This window comes from Meles meles, chromosome 1, assembly GCF_922984935.1.
Source record: "Meles meles chromosome 1, mMelMel3.1 paternal haplotype, whole genome shotgun sequence".
Classification (NCBI taxonomy): Eukaryota; Metazoa; Chordata; class Mammalia; order Carnivora; family Mustelidae; genus Meles; species Meles meles.
In genome coordinates, this window is record NC_060066.1 from 178,843,321 (window position 1) to 178,866,759 (window position 23,439).

Sequence of the window (23,439 nt, forward strand, 5' to 3'; positions counted from 1 at the left end):
AACATAATATGTTGAAAGTTTGATAATCATTAAACAATGAAGAGAACCCATTTCAAACAAGTTAATGAAAGTCAGTGATCAGAAAAGATTGAGTTGAAAATAAAATCCAAGTGAAAAGGGAGCAAATGATTTTCACTTTTATTCAAGAAAATGTAAGATCACTTCAACGAAAACCCCAATCCTTTTGCTATTATGTCTAAATCCCAGACACTAGTGCCTCTGGCAGAAATAAGGAAATAGAGGGAAACACAGACTATAGATTAGTCAGGGTAAATAGAAAACAGTAAATTTATACTCAACTATATCAGTTAGGTACATTAAATACAAACAGAATAAACATTATTATTGAACACAATGATTGTTATATTGAGTAAAAATGTCAATATGTGCTTATTTCGAAATACCTCTTAAATAGAAACAGAAAGATTGAGTCACGTTTTGTCTTCCATCAGTAAGCACATAAGGCCTGATTAGTTCATATTCTTTCTTTCTCACTCTCTTGCTCTATGTAGCAATTATTTTTTGCCTAGATGCTTTGAATAGCAGAAATAAGAATAAATGTGACTTAATCCTACCAGCATATCCTGTACAGAAATGCATGGTTTTAGGTAAAAGTCCTTGTGGAAATAATCCAGGTAAAGCAGAAGGTCCTTATTGAGCCAGATCATGGAAAACCAGGCTAAGATGTGTAGACTTTATCCTGTAATCCAGGAATCATGAATGCAGATGCATTCAAGGTGATAAAATTAGAATATAATCCAAGTCCTCATTTGCTGTGGTAACAAAATGATCTCAAAACAAAAATAACAAACTACCATTAAAGATAAAATTATTGAAGACAGTTAAAGAATTTTTTCTCCTTTCCATTTTTTCATAACTATACTCAGCTACCTTTTCAGATCATATACCATTAAAATATTCTATAATACTATACACTCTCCTTTATATTCTTCATTTAAAGTTCTACATGTAAATACCTAATGTTTGCTATTTTATGTCAATGTCTTCTTCAATGTCTTTGTACCTGAAAGTTACTTTGGCTGGATATAAAAATCCTTGGCTTATATTTTCTTTATTTTAAGTATGTTACTTGGTTTTGACACAGGATGTTGCTGTCAAAATCTGTCATAAAATCCAGTATTCTTTCCTCTGTGAGTGACTTGCTCTTTTAGCTTAGAAATCCAATTGTGCTTTTTCCCCCTTACTTTTTGAAGTTTGCTAATAATACCAGAATGCATCATGTGTTGATTATTCTGGATTGACTTTTTTCATCAACGTATGTCATGTGTCCTTCATTATTTTATGAATATTGTCTTTTTTTATTTCTTAATTAAATTTTCCTTTTTCAATTTAAATTTTATTTATTTAACTAAAGTGCAATATTGGTTTTTGGAGTAGAAGTCAGTGATTCATCACTTAAACATTCAACATCCAGTGCTCATAACAAGTGCCCTCTTTAATTCCTATCACTCATCTAGCCCATCCTCCACTCACCTCTCTCTATCAACCCTGTTTGTTCCCTATCATTAAGAGTATCTTATGGTTGGTTTCTCTCTGTCCTTCCCAACCCCCTCCCCTATGTTAATCTATTTTCTTTCATAAATTCCAAATATAAGTGAGATCATATGGTATTTGTCTTTATCTGACTGACTGATTTCGCTTAGCATAATACACTCTAGCTCCACCCATGTTGTTGCAAATGGCAAGATTTCATTCTTTTTGATGGATGAGAAATATATATATGTGTGTGTGTGTGTGTGTATACATATATATATATATATACACATATACACATATATTATTCTTTATCCACATCTTCTTATCCATTCATCCATCAGTGGACATTTGGACTCTTTCTGTAGTTTGGCTATTTTTGATAATGCTGCTATAATACATAAGGATGCACGTGCATGTACTCCTTTGGGTCTGTATTTTTATATCCTTTGCATAAATACCTAGTAGTGCAATTGCTGGATCATAGGGTGGTTCTATTTTTAACTTTTTGAAGAACATTCATACTGTTTTCCACATTGGCTGCACCTGTTTGTATTCCAACAGTGTAAGAGGTTTCCTCTTCCTCCACATCCTCACCAACAACTGTTGTTTCTTTTGTTGTTAATTTTAGCCATTCAGACAGGTGTGGTATGGTATCTCATTGTGGTTTTGATTTGTATTTCCCTTGATGAGTGATGTTGAGCATCTTTTCACACATCTGTTAGCCACCTGGATGTCTTCTTTGGAAAAGTGTCTATTCATGTCCCATGCCCATTTCTTAACTAGATTATTTATTTTTTAAATATTGAGTTTGATAAGTTCTTTATAGATTTTGGATAATTACCCTGTATCAGATATGTTGTTTGCAAATAACTTCTTCCATTCCATAGCCTGCCTTTTAGTTTTGTTGATTGTTTCCTTTGCTGTGCAGAAGCTTTTTATCTTGATGTTCATCTTTGCTTTTGTTTCCCCTGCCTCTGGAAATGTGTCTAGGAAGAAGTTGCTACAGCTGAGTTCAAAGAGGTTTCTGTCTGTGTTCTCCTCTAGGATTTTGATGGATTCCTGTCTCACATTTAGGTCTTTCATCTATTTTGAATTTACTTTTGTGTGTGGTGTAAGAAAGTGGTCCAGTTTTATTCTTCTGCATGCTGCTTTCCAGTTTTCCCAGTACCATTTGTTGAAGAGACTTTTTTCCATTGGATATTCTTTTCTGCTTTGTTGAAGATTAGTTGACCTTATAGTCCAGCTCCAATTCTGGGTTTTCAGTTCTGTTCAGTTGAACAATGTATCTCTTTTTGTACCAGTACCGTACTGTCTTAATGACTACAGCTGTATAATATAGCTTGAAATCCAGTATCGTGATCCCTCTAGGTTTTTCTTTTTAGGACTTTTTAAAACCATCTGGGGTCTTTTGTGGTTCTATACAAATTTTAGGATTGATTGTTTTAGCTCTGTGGAAAATGATGGTATTTTGATACCATTTTGATAGGGATTGCATTTTTTGTATAGATTGCTTTGGGTAGTACAGACATTTTAACAATGTTTGTTTTCCAGTCCATGAGCATGGAATGCTTTTCTAATTTTTTGTGTCCTCTTTAATTTCTTTTATAAGTGTTCTGTAATTTTGAGAGAGTACCTATTTTTACCTCTTCAGTTAGGTTTATTCATAGGAATATTATTGTATTTGGTGCAATTACAAGTGGGGTAAATTCTTGATTTCTTTTTCTGCTGCTTCATTATTGGTGTATAGAAAGTCAACAGATCCCTGCACATTGATTTCATATCCGGCAACATTACTGAATTCATGTATTAGTTCTAGCAATGCTTTGGTGGAGTCTTTAAGATTTTCTACAGAGAGTATCATTTCTTCTGCTAATAATGAAAGTTTGACTTCTTCCTTGCTGATTTGGATACCTTTTATTTCTTTTCTTTCTGACTGTTGAGGCTAAGACTTCCAGTACCATGTTAAATAGTAATGGTGAGAGTGGACATCCTTGTCTTGTTCCTGACCATGGAGGAAAAGCGCTCAGATTTTCCCCATTGAGGATGATATTAGCTGTGGGTCTTTTGTGTATGGCTTTTATGATGTTGAGTTATGTTTTTTCTTCTACACTTACTGTGTTGAGGGTTTTTATCAAGAATAGATGCTGTGTTTTATCAAATGCTTTTTCTGCATTTATTGACAAGATCATACGGTTTTTTTCTTTTATTAATGTGGTATATCACATTGATTGATTTGTGAATATTGAACCAGTCCTGCAGTCCAGGAATAAATCCCACTTGATTGTGGTGAATAATTTTTTAATGTACTGTTGAATTTGATTTGCTAGTATTTTACTGAGAATTTTTGCATCCATCTGCATCAGGGATATTGACCTATAATTCTCCTTTTTAAGTGGGGTCTTTGTGTGGTTTTGGAATCCAGGTAATGCTGGTCTCATAGAATGACTTTGGAAGTTTTCATACCATTTCTATTTTTTTGAACAGTTTGAGAAGAATCAGTATTAATTCTTCTTTAAATGTTGTAGGGTTCCCTTGGGAAGCCATCTGGCCCAGGATTTTTGTTTGTTGGGGGATTTTTGGTTACTGATTCCATTTTTTTCTGGTTATGGGTCTGTTCAAATTTTCTATTTCTTCCTGTTTCAGTTTGTTAGTTTGTAAGTTTCTAGGAATTTGTCTGTTTCTTCCAGATTGCCCAGATTGTTGGCATATAAATTTTCATAGTATTCTCTTACAATTGTTTGAATTTCTGTGGTATTGGTTGTGATCCCTCCTCTTTCATTTGTGATTTTATCTATTTGGGCCCTTTTTCTTTTGGTAAGTCTGGCTAGGGGCTTATGAACTTTATTAATTCTTTTGAAGAACCAGCTCTTAGCATCATTGATCTGTTCTTCTGGGGGTTTTGTTTGTTTCTGTATCATTTATTTCTGTTCAATGTTTATTATTTCCCTCTTCTGCTGGCTTTAGGCTTTATTTGCAGTTCCTTTTCTAGCTCCATTAGGTGTAATGTTAGGTTGTGTATTTGAGACTTTTCTTGCTTCTTGAGATAAGCCTGTATTGCAATATACTTCCCTCTTAGGACTGCCTTTACTGCATCCCAAAGGTCTTGGACTGTCATGTTTTCATGTGTTTTTCATGTGTCATTCCATGTGTTTTTTTAATTATTATTACTTCTTTAATTTTGTGGTTAACCCATTCATTCTTCAGTAGGATTTTCTTTAACCTCCATGTATTTGAGGTTTCTCCAAATTTTTTCTTGTGGTTCAAGTTTCATAGTGTTGTGGTCTGAAAATATGCATGGTATGATCTTGGTCTTTTCATACTTGTTGAGGGCTGATATGTGACCCAGTATGTGATCTATTCTGGAGAATGTTCCATGTGCACCCAAAAAGAATGTGTACTCTGCTCCTTTAGGATGAAATGCTCTGAATATATCTGTTAAGTCCATCTGATCCATTGTGTCATTCAAAGCCATTGTTTCCTTATTGGTTTTCTGTTTAGATTATCTGTCCATTGCTGTAAATGGGCTGTTAAAGTCCTCTGCTTTTACTGTATTATTATTAATGAATTTTCTTTATGTTTATTATTAATTGATTTATATATTTGGGTGCTCCCAAGTTGGGAGCACAACTATTTATAATTGTTAGATGTTCTTTATGGATAGATCTCTTAATTATGATAAAATGCTCTTCTTTATCTGTTACACTCTGTTTTATAATCCAGTTTGTCTAAGTATGGCCATTCCAGCTTTCTTTTGATGTCCTTTAGCATGATAGATGGTTCTTCTTCCCTTCACTTTCAACTTGCAGGTGTCTTGAGGTCTAAAATGAGTCTCTTGCAGTCTAAAATGAGTCTCTTGTGATGCCTGGATGGCTCAGTTATTAAGTGTCTGCCTTTAGTTCAGGTCATGGTCCCAGGGTGCTAGGATTGAGCCCCACATTGGGCTCCCTGCTCGACAGGAAGCCTGTTTCTCCCTCTCCCACTCTCCTTGCTTGTGTTCCTTCTCTCACTACCTTTCTGTCAAGTAAAATCTTTAAAATAAAACAAAATAAAATAATAAAATATTCTCTTGTAGACAGTATTTAGATGGATCTTTTTTAAAATCCATTCTGATACCCTGTGTCTTTTGATTGGAGCACTTAGTCCATTTACATTAAGAGTAATTATTGAAAGGTATGAATTTAGTGTCATTGTGTTACTTGTAAAGTTGGTGTTTCTGGTGTTGGTCTGTGGTCCTTTCTAGTCTTTGTTGCTTTTGGTCTTTTTTCCCACTAAAAGAGTCCCCCTTAATATTTCTATAGGGATGGTTTAGTGATTATGATCTCTCTTCGTTTTTGTTTGTCTGGGAAACTCACTCTCTTTCCTATTCCAAATGACAGCCTTTCTGGATAAAGTATTCTTGGCTGCATATTTTTTCCCTTTCAGCACATTGAATATATCCTGCCACCCTCTTCTGGCCTGCCAAGTTGCTGTGGATAGATCTGCTGCGAACCTGATCTGTATTCCCTTGTAGGTTAAGAACTTTTTTTCCCTTGCTGCTTTTAGGAGTCTTTAATTGCCTCTATATTTTGTGAATTTGACTGTGATATGCCGTGGCAATGGTCATCTTTTGTTGAGTTTAATGGGGGTTTTCTGTGCTTCTTGGGTTTTGATGTCTGTATCCTTCCCGAGATTAGGGAAGTTTTCAGCTATAATTTGCTCAAATAAACCTTCTGCCCCTTTTCCTCTATTTTCATCTTCTGGGACTCCGATTATATGAATGTTTTTCCATTTTATTAAGTCTCTGAGTTCCCTAAATCTACCTTCATGATCCATTACCTTTGTTTTCCTCCTCTTTTTAGCTTCTTTATTTTCCATAATTTATCTTCCGTAGCACTGATTTGTTCCTCTGCTTTGTCCATCCTCATTTTTATGGCATCCATTTGGTTTGCACTTCAGTTATAGCATTTTTAATTTGCGGCTGAGTAGATTTTAATTATTTATCTCTGTAGTAAGAGATTCTTTCCTGTCTGTGTGCTTTTCAAGCCCAGTTATATCCTTATACTTGTTGTTTTAAATTCTTTTAAATTTATATATTTTTTAACTCTTGGGGTAAAAGATGGCTACGAGTGATTTTTTTGCCTACTAGTATTTTCACCCCTGTGTAGTTTCTTCCCACAACATGTGAATAGGGCTGATCTGTGCAAACAACAGACTATTGAAGAAATAACAGTGTATGACTTCTGAGGCTAGATCAAAAAGACATTAAAGCTACATTTCTTGTTCTCTCGTAAGATCATTTACTCTTGGGAAGACAAATTGTCTGCCATGAAAATATGGGTAACATATTTTTCATCTGTTTTGTGAGCATGACTTTTCTGGCATGTTTCCATTGAGGGCTTCTTATTTGGTCCCCCCCCCTTAAAACTTTTTATGAAATTTAACCCATTTATGATGATTACTTTATAAAATTATTTTTTTCTAAACTTTTAGAAAGGGACACAGGATTTAGATTAATTTTTCTAAATGTGTAATTTGAGAGCTCTTTTTTCTGTCTTCCTCATTTGTTCAAAAGTATGGCAGCTTAGTTTCTGATATTTCCTGGCTTTCTTTTTCTACCCAATTTTTATATAGAAATTTTCTTTCCTTTGTTTTTACTTCCCTGTTCAATTTATATATTTTTTAAAGATTTTATTTATATATTTGACAGACCGATCACAAATAGGCAGATAGGCGGGGGCGGGGGGGGAGCAGGCTCGGCACCGAGTGGAGAGCCTGATGGGCCTGATCCTAGGACCCTAGGACCCCAGGACCATGACTCGAGCTGAAGGCAGGGGCTTTAACCCACTGAGCCACCCAGGCTCCCTGAATTCTTTTTCCAGATGTTTACACTCAGTGTAGAGTTTCATCTTGGAAGATGACTTTGGTGTGTTAGTTTTGAGTTAACAGTTCCCAAACTACTCCAGCTTCTTCAGAATTTATTGTAAATCCTTTGTATTCATCACTAGGGGCGTGGGAAAATCTCTTCCAGTTTCAGTTTCTGAACTGGCCCACCAAGCTTTTGAGTGAATACTTTTTTGTTACTTTGAACTTACTTGGTTTATCAGATGCTTCAATGTTTTCTTCTGATTCATCCTCCACAGATGGTGTTACCTTCTCATGTACCTACTGGGGATTTATGAATGTCTCCTGATATTTTGGAGTTCATGGGAATATCTTGTCTCTTAATTTTCTTGCAGATGTTTCCCATAGATTTTTTTAATACTGCTATTCTAGATAATTTTAAAAAATTTTTATTTCAGTATAATTACTTTAATCCTAAATTCTGCAGCACAGTGAGTTTTTAAAAAGTGAACCCATGGGTGAACAGCATTCAGGTCAGAGACATGACATTACCAGCACCCAAGAAATGCCTCTGGTGCCTCTTTTCAGTTACTACACAACCTACCTTCTAATATCCAACAACATATAGATAAGTTTTATGTGTTTTGAACATTTCATAAAAGAATCATGTATTCGTCCTTTTGTATTTAGTTTCTTTTGCGATCATTATGTTTGTGACATGCATGTGCTTCATTTTTATTATCATATAGTGGGAATCAGTAAGCTATAGTCCACAGACAAATTCCAGACTTTTAAATTTTAAATAAAGTTTTATTGGAACATGAATTAGACCCATTTGTTTATATATTATCTATGGCTGTTCTCAAGTTACAACAGCAGAGATGAGCAATTGTGACAAAGAACAAATAACTTACAAAGCTGAACATATACAGTATTTGGCCCTTCAAAGATTAGTTTTCCAACCTTTGCTTTATAGTATTGCAGTAAGAATAGCAAAATTTATCAGTTAATTCTTTTTATTTGGGGCTAATACTAATAGTAATGCTATCAATATTATTATATATGTTCTTTGATGAAAATATATGTATTCCTGTTGGATATATACCTAATATGGAATTGCTGGTCATAAGAAGGAATGTAGAATAAACTGCCAAAAAGTTTTTTCAAAGTGTTCCAGTATCAGTGGTTGGGAGTTCTAGTTTTCTATACCCTTGCTAACACACTGTATTTTCTGGGTTTTATTTCCCCATTATGAGTATTCCAGAGGCTTTGCATATTCTGAAACTGTGTTATTGGATGCATACAGGTTTCAACTGTGGTGTTTTTTTTTTTTTTTCCTGGTTAAGTGACCTTTTTGTCATTGTGAAATGTCTTTACCTCTAGGAAAGCTTCTTGCCTTCAAATATAGTTTGTCTGATATTATAATAGGCATATCAACTTTCTTTTGGTTGATGTCGACTGGTACTTTTCTTTCTTTTACTTTTACCCCTTATGTGTCCTTATATTTAAGATGTGTGTCTTATATAGTTAGGTTTTGTATTATTGAGTACTTTCTTTTATTTACTGCAATCATTTAATTACTGATACTCTGATGGATCTGTTCATGTTTGTTTTTTAAATCTCCTGCATGTCTCCTTTGACTAAGATACTTTTATGCCCTCTCCTCCCTCTTTTAACTCATAGGGTATGCATTTGCTTATTCTTTTACTGTTGCCCTATAAAATACATGTATCCTCTGTTATAATCTAAGACATTTTTTTTCTTTACCAGTTTTTTGATAATGCTAGAATTTTAGAACACTTATACTCCATTTAAACTCCTTTCTTTTTTAAAGTTATTGTGATACATTTTATTTCTGCTTGTATTTTGGATTACATAATGCATTGATACTGTTGTTTCATATAATAATATTTATTTGTATTTGCCTACATATTTTGTATGGTAATATTTACATTTGCCTACATACTCATCTTTTTTAATGCTTTTTAGTTTTTCATTCTCTTTTCATTTTAGATCATTTCCCATTTGCCTGAAGAATTTCCTTTAGTGTTTTTGTTTTTGTTTTTTTTGTAGAGGTCTGCTATTGGAAAATGTTTTCATTTTTATTTACTTATTTTTATTACTTAGGTGTTTATTTATGTATCCACAAATCTATGAAGAATTTTTCCTCACTGGATATAAATGTATATGTTGGCAGATGTTTTTTTTCCTGTACTTTAAAAATATTATTTTGTTATCTTATAACTTCCATTATTTCTTTGATAAGCCTATTGTCATTCTTAACCCTTTCTGCTTATAATGTCTTTTTTATCTCTGGCTTCTTTTAGTATTTTCTCTTGTCCTTAGTTTTAAAAGATTTGGTTTTATATATTTTTTAAAAGATTTTATTTATTTATTTGACAGACAGAGATCACAAGTAGGCAGAGAGGCAGGCGGTGGGAGTGAGGTGGAGGCAGGCTCCCTGCCGAGCAGAGAGCCCAATGCAGGGCTCATTTCTGGGACCCTGAGATCATGACCTAGCTGAAGGCAGAGGCTTAACCTACCGAGCCACCCAGGCACCCCTAGTTTTATGTATTAACCCTGCCCAGAGTTTCTTGAATCTGTGAATTCATTACTTAAATTAATTTAGGGAATTCCAGCCCCTTATTTCTTCAAGTATGCTATATTGACTATACCTTTATTCATTCCTTCTTGGGTGTCCAGTTTCAACTATTAGACATTTTGATTATCTCCCATAGTTTCTTGCACTTCTTTCTGTATTTATCTTTCTATTTTCTCTTTTACTAGCATTTCCCATGAACCTATATTCTACTTCACTGATCTGGTCTTCTACTGTTTCCAATATACTGTTAAACACATCTACTAAGTTCTTTACTTCTATTTAATATTTAGATTTAAAATGTCTCTTTGATTAATTCTTTTTTTTTTTTTTTTTAGATTTATTTTTTTGACAGATAGAGATTACAAGTAGGCAGAGAGGCAGGCAGAGAGAGAGAGGAGGAAGCAGGCTCCCAGCCAAGCAGAGAGCCCGATGCGGGGCTTGATCCCAGGACCCTGGGATCATGACCTGAGCCGAATGCAGAGGCTTTAACCCGCTGAGCCACCCAGGTGCCCCTCTTTGATTAATTCTTATAAATGCCAGTGTTTCTGGAAAACCTTAGCCTTTGTTTATTTTGTCCAACTTTTCATCTGTTTTCTTAAAGATACTGATCATAGTTTAAAGTGCTTATCTCCTAATTCTGATACCGGGTTACACTTGTGATCTGCTTCTTTTGTCTTTTTCACTCTTGCGTGCTTTCCTGACTATACTGTCCTGACTATAGCATTTATTTCATAATTCAATAGTAGACATTATTTCTAAAAGAACTTTAGATCTTTCTAGATGATGAAAGGGTTCCCTTTTTCCTCTACTAGGCAGGTAGCATCAAGGGGCTAACCTTGATTCAAAAGAGACAAAACTACTTTGAGGCTATATTGATGTTTTGGTAAATCTCAGTTTATCCTTAATCAAACTTCCATTAAATCTCACTTCAGGTCTGTTTTTTGGTAATCAACCTCTAGAGCTTTGAAGTCAGAGTTTTTCAGGTCTTTGTCTTCTCAGTACCAAGAAACTGAGGCAGTTTCTCTCCTACTTCTCAGAAAGTTTAGATTTAGTTCCTTATATTTCCATACCAGGAACCTTCATAAAATATTCATATATTTGAGTCCCTTCTCATCTCTGTTTTTATGACATCAGCTCTGCATAATCACCAACATGTCTGCTGGTTTCTCTGTCTGCCAGTACAACTTCTATGACCAGTTCTAGCTGCTCCCAGAAGTGATCGTACCCTGCTCTCAGTATAAATGCGATTTCAAACGGTCAAGTGTCAATACACTTCAAGGCTTTAACCTTTGACCTATTCTGTTACCAACATCTTTTTTCCTGACAGATGTTTGTCTTTTAACTACCATCTAATTATCTGGATCTTTTGCTTTTCAGTCATTTTTGGATTAGTTTGTTGCCCCCGCCCAAACTGGCATAGCTTCAAAATTTTGGCAAATATTGTGACAAGACACTTTCATGTGTTTGAGGCTCTTCCAGTTCTCAGTTTTATTTTTCGAGTGTGGTGTGATTCACAAAAAAATTCTGCTGGGTACTCCATCCCCAGAAATAGCCTTTGCCTGAGCCAAGACCAGATTTTTTAGCCTAGCTAGTCCCAAATTGTCAAGTCTTTCCAGTTTAAAAACAGTTACAGGTCCTTAAGTGTCACTGCTATCTCCAGAGTTTTTGCCTCTTGTGTTTTGAGGGCCTCTCACTATAGATCTTTATCTCTTATATAGATCTTTATCTCTTAAGTACCATGAAATTGTAGGAACATTCAGAGACTTTTGGGTTAGCTCTATATCCTCTAGTCCCACACAGCTTCATAAATCAATAAATGTCATAACTGAGAAACTGGTTATACATCGAAGGCCTCATAATACTCCAGTTACATTACTCCACTCTTTTACAACCATCAAAAACTTTGTCGGTTTTTCTATGTCACAGCAATGACCCTTGTTCTAATAGAAGCTCTGGTTCTTAGCATCTAGCCCAAGCTCAGGATATGCAAACACTTTGAGGAAAAATGGCTGTGCAGATCATCAGTCCACCTTTGAAAGTTTGTCTCCTCTGAAATGTTAGTATCACTAGTGTTTTGTTTTGTTTTGTTCTTTGCACCTTTCTAATAGCTTAAAATATATAAATTTTTATTTTTTTTCTGGCTTTTCTAGTTTTCAATTGGCGTATTGGTCTGCCATGAATTATTCCTTGTAACCCCAAAACAATTTCTGCATGTTTTTATGAGGGGATTTGTGCCTCTAAATACTATTTGTTTTTTATTGCTACCACAACAAATTACCACAAGTTTAGTAGATCAAATTGATTATCTTACATTTCTGTAGACCTGGCATGGATCTCATTGGGCTAAAATCAATGTGTTAGCAGAGATGTTTTCTTCATAGAGTTTCCAGGGAAGGATCAATTCCTTTGCCTTTTCCAGCTCCTAGTGACCACCCACATTCCTTGGCATATAGCCACTTTCCTCCAATTGCAAAGCTAGCAACACTGCATCTCCTTGACCCTTATTCTTTTTCAAAAAAAGATTTATTTTTGAGAGACAGAGAGAGTGAGTACACATTGGGGGAGGAACAGAAGGTAAGAACCTTCAAGCAAACTCCCCACTGAGCGAGGAGCCCTATATGAGGCTTGATTTCATGATCCATGAGATCACGACCTGAGCTGAAACCAAGAATTGGATACGCAACCAACTAAACCACCTAGGTGCCCCTTGATCCTGATTCTTAATCACATCTCCCTCTGTCTGATCACAGCCATGAAAGGCTGTTTCTGCTTTTAAGAACTCATTTGATTAAATTGGGCCTAGATAGATAATCCAAGGTAATCCCCTCTTTTCAAGATCCTTAACCTTAGTCAAATCTGCAAAATTCCCTACTGCTCTGTAAGGTAACATGTTCATTCGTTCTGAGAATTAAGGCATGGACATTTTTGGGTACCCTTATTCTGCCTACCATACACTGTCACTAACATCTTCCTAGAATTCCCTTCTCTGGCAGTTTTAAATTTTTTTCATCATTATTTCTTTTCAACACTTTAATTTTATACACTTCGCTGTGATTTTTCTCTTGTTTTTATACAGTTTGGCCTTTGCAATTCTTCTCAAAAAACAATGTTAGACTTGTTCCTCGTGTGCCATATATATGCCTCTTAAGGTCTTTTATTTTAACTCCGGGACATTTTCTGATGGATATGTTTTATATTATGAATATATTCAGATCTGTTGCATGCATGTTTGTTTTCTTAATAAGACACCATTTATGAATAAAAGTTATTAATGTAGCCCAATTTTCCTCTCCTTTTGGTTTGTGTTTTGGTTAGTCCTTTCTTTATATCCAAATAGGACAACTTCAGCTAACCATGATTCTGAAGATATTCTCATTAAAAAAATCTTTTATCATGTTGCCTTTCACATTAGATCTACAGTGTATGTGGATTTGATTTGTATGTATAATGTGAAACTTGGATGAAGGTTTATTTTTTTCCCTTATGTTTATGATCCTTATCTTTTTTCAAATGGTCATTTTTTTCCTTACTCTGTTTACATGGAAATAGTCCTGGATTCTTTTCTGTTCCGTTGGGACTGTATATATATGCGTATCTTTCTGGATTTTCTTCTGTTTCGTTGGCTTCTCTCATTTTGTAGTAACATCATACTTTTTCATTTGCTGTAGGTTTATAATAACTCTTGACATCTAATGGGAACAGTTCTTCAGGTTTGTTCTTGCTTGCAAGTGATATGGCTATTCTTTGTTCTTCGAATTTCCATCTGCATTCCAAAATCAGCTTGTCTGTTTTAAAAAAACATGCTATGATTTTGACTGAGCTTACATTGAATCTGTGCTTTAACTAGGGGAGAACTGACATCTTACCAATATTGAGTTTTCCAACCCATGAATATGATGTCTTTTAAAATTAATTTGGAGATTTAATTTCTCCCAATTATGTCATAGTTGTCATAGTTGCATTTCTTTCAGTAGACTTATTCTTAGGTGTTGGATATTTTAATGCTACTATCAGTTGTGTATTTTAAAGTTGTATCTTCTTTTTGGTTTTGGTATAATGACTGTAATAGATTTTTGTGTAATAACCTTGTATCTAGTGACTTTACAGTCACATATTAATGTTAATATATGGTACTTCTTTCATGTTTATATGTATAATATAGTCTGTAAAGAATGACAGGTTTATTTCTCCCTCTTTAGTCTTTATGCCTTTTATTTCTTTTTCTTGCCTTATTGCACTGTGTAGGGTTTCCAAAGCAATTATCAAATAGATGTTGTGAAAGAGGGTATCCTGTCTGGTTTGCCATCCAAAGAAGAAAGCTTCTTATAATTCGAAATTAAGTATGATATGTGCTATACAATTTTTGTAGGCATTCTTTGCCAGATTACAGACATTCCTTCTATTCTTTTTCGTTGAGTTTTTTTAAAATTTTCGTTATAAATACATGAATTTTTGACATTGGAATGATTAAATGCTTTTTCTCTTTGTTTTAATGTGGTAACTTGCTTATTTGATTATTCAAATTTTAACCCATGCTTGCATGCTTGGAACAAAACTCTTGGTCATAATTTATTTATACACACATACACACATGCACACATACACTACTGGTTTTGATTTGGTAATATTTTACCTAGGAATTTTACATCTAAGTTAGTGATAGTAATGGGTCTATAAGTTTCCTTCTTTGTAATGTCTTCCTTAAAGTTTGGCTGGCCTCATAAAAATGATTTGGGAGTGGGGTCTGGATGGCTCAGTTAACCATCCCACTCTTGGTTTTGGCTCAAGTCATGCTCTTTTGGGTCATGAGGTAAAACCCCATGTCCAGCTCCCCACTTGGCAAGGAGTCTACTTGAAGAGTCTCTCCTGCTGCCCTTCCTGCCATTTGCTTGCTCATACTCTCACCCTCAAATAAATAAATAAGTCTTTAAAAAATGATTTGAGCACTGAGCATTATACACAACTGATGAATTATTGAACTCTACATCTGAAAATAATGATGTACTGTATTTTGGTTAATTAAATTTAAATTATAAAAAATGATTTGGAAAATATTCCCAATCATCCTCTGAAGAGTTTGTGTAAGATTATTTATTCCTTAAATATTTTAAATAAGCCCATCTTTGTAGGAGAATTTTCAATAAAGAATTTGCTAATTTTGTTTCACTGTAGCCAGATAATATACTTTGTATTATTTCAGTCCTTTTAAATTTATTGAAATTCGTTTTATGGTTTAGTGTATGGTTTCTGCTGAAGAATTTCTTCTTAAAGATTTTATTTATTTATTTGACAGACGGAGATCACAAGTAGGCAGAGAGGCAGGCAGAGGGAGAGGGAGAAGCAGGCTCCCCACTGAGCAGAGAGCCTGATGCGGGGCTTGATCCCAGGGCTCTGGGATCATGACCTGAGCCGAAGGCAGAGGCTTTAACCCACTGAGCCACTCAGGAGCCCCTCTGCTGAATAATTTGTTGTGTATACTTGAGAAGAATGTATATTCTGCTAGTCTAGAGTGTTCTGTAGATGTTAGATCTAGTTGATTTATAGTATAGTTCAAGTCTTCCATTTCCTTGTTGATCTTCTGCCTTGATTGCTCTGTCCGTTGTTGGAAGTAAAGTACTGAAGTCTCCAACTAATATATTGTAGGAGTTTTTCATTCTCACATTGTGTGAGTCAGGATTCTCCAAGGAAACAGAAGCAAAAGAACATGTGTATGTGTATGTGTGTGTGTGTTTATATACATATACACATATATGGAGGAGAGGGAAATTTTAAGGAGTTGGCTCATGCAATTGTGGAAGATTGGTGAGACCAAAATCTGGTGAGGTAGGCTGGATATTCAGGGAAGCGTTGTAGTTCAAATCTAAAAGCAGTCTACTGGCAGTATTCCTTCTTCCTTGTGGGAGGTCAGCCTTTGGTCCCTTAAGGCCTTCAACTGACTGGATGAGGCCCGCCTGCATTATGAAAGTCAAAGTCCATTCATGTAAATGTTAATCTCATCCATAAAAACCTCATGGAAATGTCCAGAATAATGTCTCACCAATATCTACGCTGCATGGCTGAACCAAGTTGACATACATAATTAACCATCACACATACCTTTTCACAGTCCCCTCTAGCAATTTGTCAAAGTTCCCATTTAAGTGTTCTTTAATTGGTCTTCCCTTCAGGCTTTGTTATTCTTTATTACAATTATAAATCAGGTTATAGAATTAGAAAAACCTTGGGATGCCTGCGTGGCTCAGTTGGTTACATGTCAGACTCTTGGTTTCAGCTCAGGTCATGATCTCACTGTCATGAGATAGAGCCCACAGGGTTTCCACACTCAGTGTGGAGTCTGCTTCAGATTCTCTCTTCCTCTCCCTCCCTGCTCACTCTCTCTCTCTCTCTCAAATGAATAAATAAATTCAGTTCAAATCAATTCAGAGTTATCCCTTTGTCTTTAAGCAGTTCTACCTAAGCTTTCTCTATGTTATGAATTAGGAAATTAAAGCCATTAAGGTTAACTGATAATGCATATTAGAACTAATGATCAAATTCTATTTGAATTCTATTTGAATTCTTGTTCTTGTACACAATTCACTATAAATAATGTATTGAATTTGATAGTAATAAAATATACCTTACAGGTGTTTTAACTATGTATGAGAATTTCATTTCTTTTAGAATGACAGGTGTATATTTTATTTAAACACTATATAATTAATGAGATTGCTGCCTTTTAATTCTAGTTATGTTTTAGACTAACCACTAAATTTTTCAGTTTGCAAGCATGAGTAGATAACCTTTTATTTCTTTGTCCCAGGGGTAGTCTAAGTAAGATGTCAATCACATGCATAAGGCATAGTGATCATTGATGAGAGGAATCTTAAAAGAACATTTAATTTAGTGCCAGTTTTAGGGAAGGAGAGCCCACAGCTTCTTTTAATAATGTTTACTTTATTAATGACTTTTGCTGGAAGAAAAATGTTTCTTCATGGAAATCCTGAGAAAGTTTCTTCTGAGCTATATTATTTCGGAACACCCTCATAAAAAAAAAAACCAACCAACAAGTAGATACTGACTAAAAAATAGATACAGCTGAAAGTTTGAGCCTAATTTTCATATAGGAGAGTAATCTAATGGCTTGGGATGGAGATTTTTATTTCATTTGTATTCTAGGAGGCAGTATAATGTAAATCATGTTAAATCTAAGTTCAAATTTCAGTTCTGCCACTTAATAATGTATGACTTTGGCCAAGTTATTTAATTTTTTGGATTTCACTACCTCCTTTTTCGTAAGGTTATGAAAGGCTTAAATGATACACATGTAAAGAGAACGCAACACAGTCCTAGATACCTTACAGGAACTCAGCAAATATTGGTGTCATCCATTTTTTCTGTATTTGTATGTTGGCAAATGGGAATGTTGACAAGGAATAAGACTGGAATAATTTTTTCTTGCCCTAGGGATGTATTTCCTGGCACTAATAAGAATGATACATCTCTTCAAATGCTTGCTCTACTGATAGTTAATACTTTATAATAAAGTGTGATTTTTTTTACCTCTTTTATATAATTTGACCTTTAAAAGAAAGACTATACCAGGACTCTTACAAGATATATGTATTTGTATTAAAAATATATTAAATGTCACAAAATATAGTCTTAAAATTTGAAGGGAATAACCATGAAGATCACCTGGTCCTTTGTGTTTCCTGGGGCAGAATTCCCTTCCATGAACTTCTTGAACTAGATGTGTATCAACACTCTGCAAGAATAATTTCAGTAATTATGATCTTACTTCCTCTAAAGACCATCATTCTGATTTTAGAATGCTCCATTAATTAGAATGTTCTTCCTTATTTTTTCCTTTGCTCTGTCTTATAATTCTGCCCTTGCTCCTTATTACCTGTAGAGCTTCACAGAATAAACAGCTTTGTTCCACAGGTATGCAGGAACCATATCTTAGTCCTTTTTTTATCTCATACGATAGTAAGTACCCAACTCAAAATAGGGATTTATTTAATGAATATTTAAAGTTCAGATTTTTTAAAGTACTTCTGTGTATTTTTTTTCATATATAAACTTTAAAATTTAGTCAACATTTTTTATTTCTCTTGGTCAAAAATTAATTTTTTCAACTGTATTGACAAAATTAAACAAGGAATATTGATTTATGCTTATGTATGATACCACTTATATAATCTAGAAATGAATGGCTTTTTCCAAGGAAAGAATTAAAAATTAAATATTATTTACATCTCTTTCATTCAGTCCTTCTTGTAGCATAATCTATTTCTGAAGATAGAAAACATATTACATTTTTTAAAATTTCTTACACTTTATTTTGTAGTGTCTTTTGCACTCATTACAGACAATTACATTGTAATGTTAATGCTCTACTTCACTGATTCATCAGACTGGACAAAAATAACCAACATCCAGCTATATGATATTTAAGAAGAAGATCTAAAACCTAATGATAAGGAAAGATGGAAAATGGACAAATATATGCCATCCAAACACTAACTAAGAAGCTATTTAATATAGAGCTATTTGCTCTATATTTTATTGCTTCCATTTTTAAATTTTATTTTTTCAGTGTTCCAAGATACATCATTTATGCACGACACCCAATGCTCCATGCAATATGTGCCCTCCTTAATACCCACCACCAGGCTCACCCAACGCCCTCACCCCTCTCCCCTCCCAAACCCTCAGTTTGTTTCTCAGAGTCCACAGTCTCTCATGCTTTGTCTCCCCCTCCAATTTCCCCCAACTCCCTTCTCCTCTCCTTCTCCTAATGTCCTCCATGTTATTTCTTATGCTCCACAAGTAAATGAAACCATATGATAATTTACTCTATTGCTTCCATTTTTTAATTGAATGCTCTCTTCCCAATTTCATGCCATCAGCAAATTTTTTAGAAACATTTTTCTTCATTATCTTTATTCAGCTGATTTCTCACATAAAGTAAATGACTCCCTTATTAATACTAATCCTTATAGCAATTGATTTGTGCTTACTGGCTTCTTTTGTTATCCAGTTCTCCTTATGTCTGTTCCTATCCAGCTAAGGGACAACAAGGATTATTGGCTAATAGTCGTGAAAAATATTTGATACTAAATTATATGAAATTACCATACATAAGCACATAGTTGCAGTGGATAATATAGTTTACAATCTATTTCTTTAGAATTCTGTAGCTATGGATTTTGATACCACTACCTTGCCCTTCATTTTTGCTTCTTGTGGCTTATTGTTGCATTTTGGCTTATGAATAATAGGTACATGTTTGAATGCTTACATTTGCATGAGTTTTCCAGGTACTTATTCTTCAGAGTGCAGGAACAATCTTTCAGGAGTTCACATAACAATATGTAAGATATTACTGTATATCTTACTACATATCTTGACACAGTATCAATTCTTGTTCATTTATTGATGCAGGAAAACATCTACCAGGTATCTAGTCTTTGATAAGCCTTTTTAGCAAAATAAAACTATATTTTATTGAACAGAATCATGAAACATGCATTCTCACCTACTCTTTTTCTCTTTCCTAAGAAATCCAAGCATTTAATTCATTTCTTATAATGGGGGAGAGGGAGAGCATTTCCCAAAGAAACAGAGACATCATTTTAATTATGAAATCTTTTAACTTTACAGGATGAGAGAGATCCAGAGAAAGAAGATGAACTGGAACTGAAAAGAGGTCTTTTATACAGAGACTCTGCCTATGACAGTGACCCAGAGTATAGGTATGAGCTGGATTAATGCAGTGTGTGAGATCTTTCTCACAGTTGGCATAAATATAACCTTTTTAATCTGCTTGGATTTGTGGGAAATTTAGACTCAAATTGATAATTCTTTATTAGTAAGTTTTATTTTTAACTATATAAAATCCTATTAAAATACTTTAATGATTTCATTACTGCAACTTTTCAGTGAAAACAAATATAGTCAATTAAGGGTGATACTGTCCATTTTACTTAAGATTTGTAGGGTATTTGACTGTCCTGCAAACCCACATATTCAGGGCTTATTTTCAGGTATATTTATTCTCATTCAAACAACAGTTGCCATAATTTTGGGCCATGAGTGAGCTTGTTTTTAATAACACAAGAAAAACTGTTCTTCTAGCCTAACATTTCAGAAATGTTAGTAATAACAAAATTTTTGCAAGATTTTGCTAGCAAATGTCATGAAGATTTTTAAAAGCTCTATGTCAGTTGCTACAGAATGTGATATTAAAAGCTGAATGTAAATTGTGAGTTTAAGTAACTGAAGGTTCTCTGCATCCTTTGGTGTTATACCACTGATTACCACATGGCTTCCACCTTCTGGGTTTCCTGAAAAACAAGTATAAGGGAAAAAAGCTCCAGATAATGGAGTATGTTTTATTGCTAACTTGAGTTTTGGACTGAAGTTTCTGATCTTTACGCTGATAAGTTAGGCTAGATATTCTGTGAACATGTAAGGACTTCTCTTGCCCCTTACACAGATTATAAATGTGAACTCCTTTCCCAAAGCTACTGCTTCCCAACCAACAGGCAACCTGGGCCTCCCATCAAGGGAGTAGCATTTTACAGGTGAGTTTGAAGAAGCAATCCAAACAGGAAAAAGGAGATCCAAGAAAGTTCACACCTCAAGGAAGAAGACTTTTTACCTTTTATTATTATTATTTACTTAAAGCTCTAGTCTCCAGATTGCTACTATATGGATTAACCTCTCAATTTTAGTTCTTAATCTATATAATTGATTCTAATTTGGCTAAGAATGGATAGGGTTGGTAAAGGAAAGTGTCTGATTTTCATACTTTTCGTAGGAATAATAATTACCTGGGTTGCATCTTAAAAATAGAGTTCTCCTTTCTACTCCCTTAGATTCTAAATCTTTGCACAGAGCGGTGAGACCTAGAAAGCTGCATTTTAAGAAATATCATGGATGCTCCTAATGCAGCTAGTGTAAGGACCACATTTGAAAAGCACTGGTCTGTATTTAAAGTTTGCTGTGAACCTCAGTATTGGTTCTTTTTCCAGTTCACCAAGCAATGTTACTGGCTAAGCTTTTGATTACCTGAGACTGTTTTGGTACCCCTCAGGTAAGAGTTAAGCAGAGTATCAGAAAAGTTCTGCTTACACGTTTTTTTGAGATTCTTTATATTCCTTGCCACTTATATACACATTTATTTTTTTAAGATTATTTATTTATTTGACAGAGAGAGAGATCACAAGTAGGCAGAGAGGCAGGCAGAGAGAGAAAAGGGGAAGCAGGCTCCCCACTGAGCAGAGAGCCTGATGTGGGTCTCGATCCCAGGACCCTGGGATCATGACCTGAGCCTAATGCAGAGGCCTAACCCACTGAGCCACCCAGGCACCCCTATATACACATTTATACTGATAGAACCAAGTGGTCAGAACTTCAAGACCTCTTTTATAAGAATATATTTGATATTAGCTCCATAAGCTATTGAAATGATCAGGATATTATTTTAGTTTTATCCCTAAGACATATTAAATATTCAGCCAAGGAGTTACTCTCATTCTACTTTCCATCTCAAAGATGAGAGAACGTGCACTTGAAGTTATCACCCATTGGTTTGCCTTAAGGCTTCCATCAGCAGGCAACAAGAGGAGGTTTGGGGTCTTGGCTTAATATCACCCCTCTGCAGACACAAATTAACACAGAGGTCCTGAGGAAGTCTGCACGGACCCCTGGAATGGCTGAGTGAGGAGCTCAACAAATCCTCTTCCCCAAAGCAACAACTAGACAGAATTGTCAGAAACAAGAATTTTAAGACTCTAAAAATTGAAAGGCATATAACAAATTGAGAAGTATTTATCAAGAAAATCTACTGATTTTCTACTGAGGGCAGTAGGAATCTGTGGCACTTTGCCCAGAACTCCTGGTTCCCAGCTCCTTGGGGCAGTCCTGCTGAGAGAGCTGCAGCTCAGCTGCCAGAGGAGACTGGCTGTATGGAGCAGAGCATGGGAAATCCCATGTGCACAGAGATTAATAGAAACAACAATGATCCCACTGGCAAGCAGTAAGAGAAGGCTGAGATCTAACTACTTGTTGGTACAGATAAAGATCCAGGGACCAGGTAGCCAGAGTTGGTCTTGATAAAGTTGTACTTACTCTAGTAGTCTGGAACATTATGTGTGTGTGTAAGGTTGTAAATAAGTCCAGGAGAAACTGGAGAGGCCCTTAGGGGAGCCACTAGTCCATGGCTGAATGTGAGGCTTTGTGAAGGCAGGCTTGCAAACCGGATAAACTTTGAATCTATATTCCAAGTCACACATAGATCCATTGGCAAAAGATGGAACAAGCTTTCTGACCAATCAGTTGCTAGTCACCAACCTATGCTAACCCAAGGGAAGCCCCTAAGAGTACAAGCTTAAAAGTAGAAACAATCATTTTTTTAAAAAAGAAAAGGAACAAGAGACATCAGAACCTATACAGGGCAAGGGAAACAGACTTTAGGCATTAGCCCAGGCAGGACACTAAACGAATAATCAAAACAAAACCCTGGTTAGGTCAAAATCCAGAGTCATTGCAGTTTTTATCTAAAATATTGTTTTCAATAAAAAATTGTGAGACACACAAGAAATAGGAAAATCTAACCCATACAACTGAAGAATGAATTACTATAAACTGTTGAGAAGGCCCGGATATTGGATTTAGCAACTGTGTTCAAAGAACTAAAGGAGATCCTATTTAATGAATTAAAGGCATATATAATGGCAGTGACTCTTCAAATAGAGAATATCAATAAAAAGATAAAAGTTATTTCTTTCATGTTTTGCTTCAAAATTATGCCTAGGACTCCACGCTTGATCTTATGATCTACATGTGCACTGTGGTTATCATCCATGGAGCAGAGCAGAGAGGTGTGCTTTCTGTAGGAGGAGCAAAATGGGAAATTGGAGTGCTTGTTACTGTACACGGCAGCCTGTGCATGCTAGCTGTCCTAGGTCTTCTGACATCTTTGAGTATAAAATTCATTTGGAAGAAATCTCTTTTATCAATGAGTTGTTAAGTAATCTTTTAGTTAAAGTGCTTTGGGGTCTGGAGCCGGAGTTTGGGAAGAATCTTCTACCTGTGCTGACCTCCCTCTGTCTCATGTGTTGCCTATATTTTAGGAAATTTTATTTTATTTATTTTTTTTTAAAGATTTTATTTTTTATTTATTTGACAGAGAGAGATCACAAGTAGATAGAGAGGCAGGCAGAGAGAGAGAGAGAGGGAAGCAGGCTCCCTGCTGAGCAGAGAGCCCGAAGTGGGACTCGATCCCAGGACCTCGAGATCATGACCTGAGCCAAAGGCAGCGGCTTAACCCACTGAGCCACCCAGGCGCCCCTATTTTAGGAAATTTTAGACCTTCACGGTGGTAGCCTTGTCAGTGCCCGGGGTCCTAGTGTGCTTTTTAGTACCTGCTCTGTATAGTTCAGATTTCTTCAGTTTGCAGGGTGTTTAAATTTCTCCATATTGTTGTGTACTTCTGGCATAACTGTCTTACTTGAACTTTGTTCCTAATT

The 23,439-nt window shown here is 35.2% G+C and overlaps 1 protein-coding gene across 4 annotated transcripts in view; it reads left to right on the forward strand.

Moving 5' to 3' along the window:
• SPATA6 (spermatogenesis associated 6) overlaps nucleotides 1–23,439 on the forward strand; it is a 140,585-nt gene that overhangs the window by 106,276 nt on the left and 10,870 nt on the right. For all 4 annotated transcript variants that reach the window (XM_045980552.1, XM_045980564.1, XM_045980556.1 and 1 more), the window contains one exon: nucleotides 19,568–19,659. In XM_045980552.1, the coding sequence (XP_045836508.1) occupies nucleotides 19,568–19,659 (92 nt within the window). The remainder of the gene's footprint in view (nucleotides 1–19,567; nucleotides 19,660–23,439) is intronic.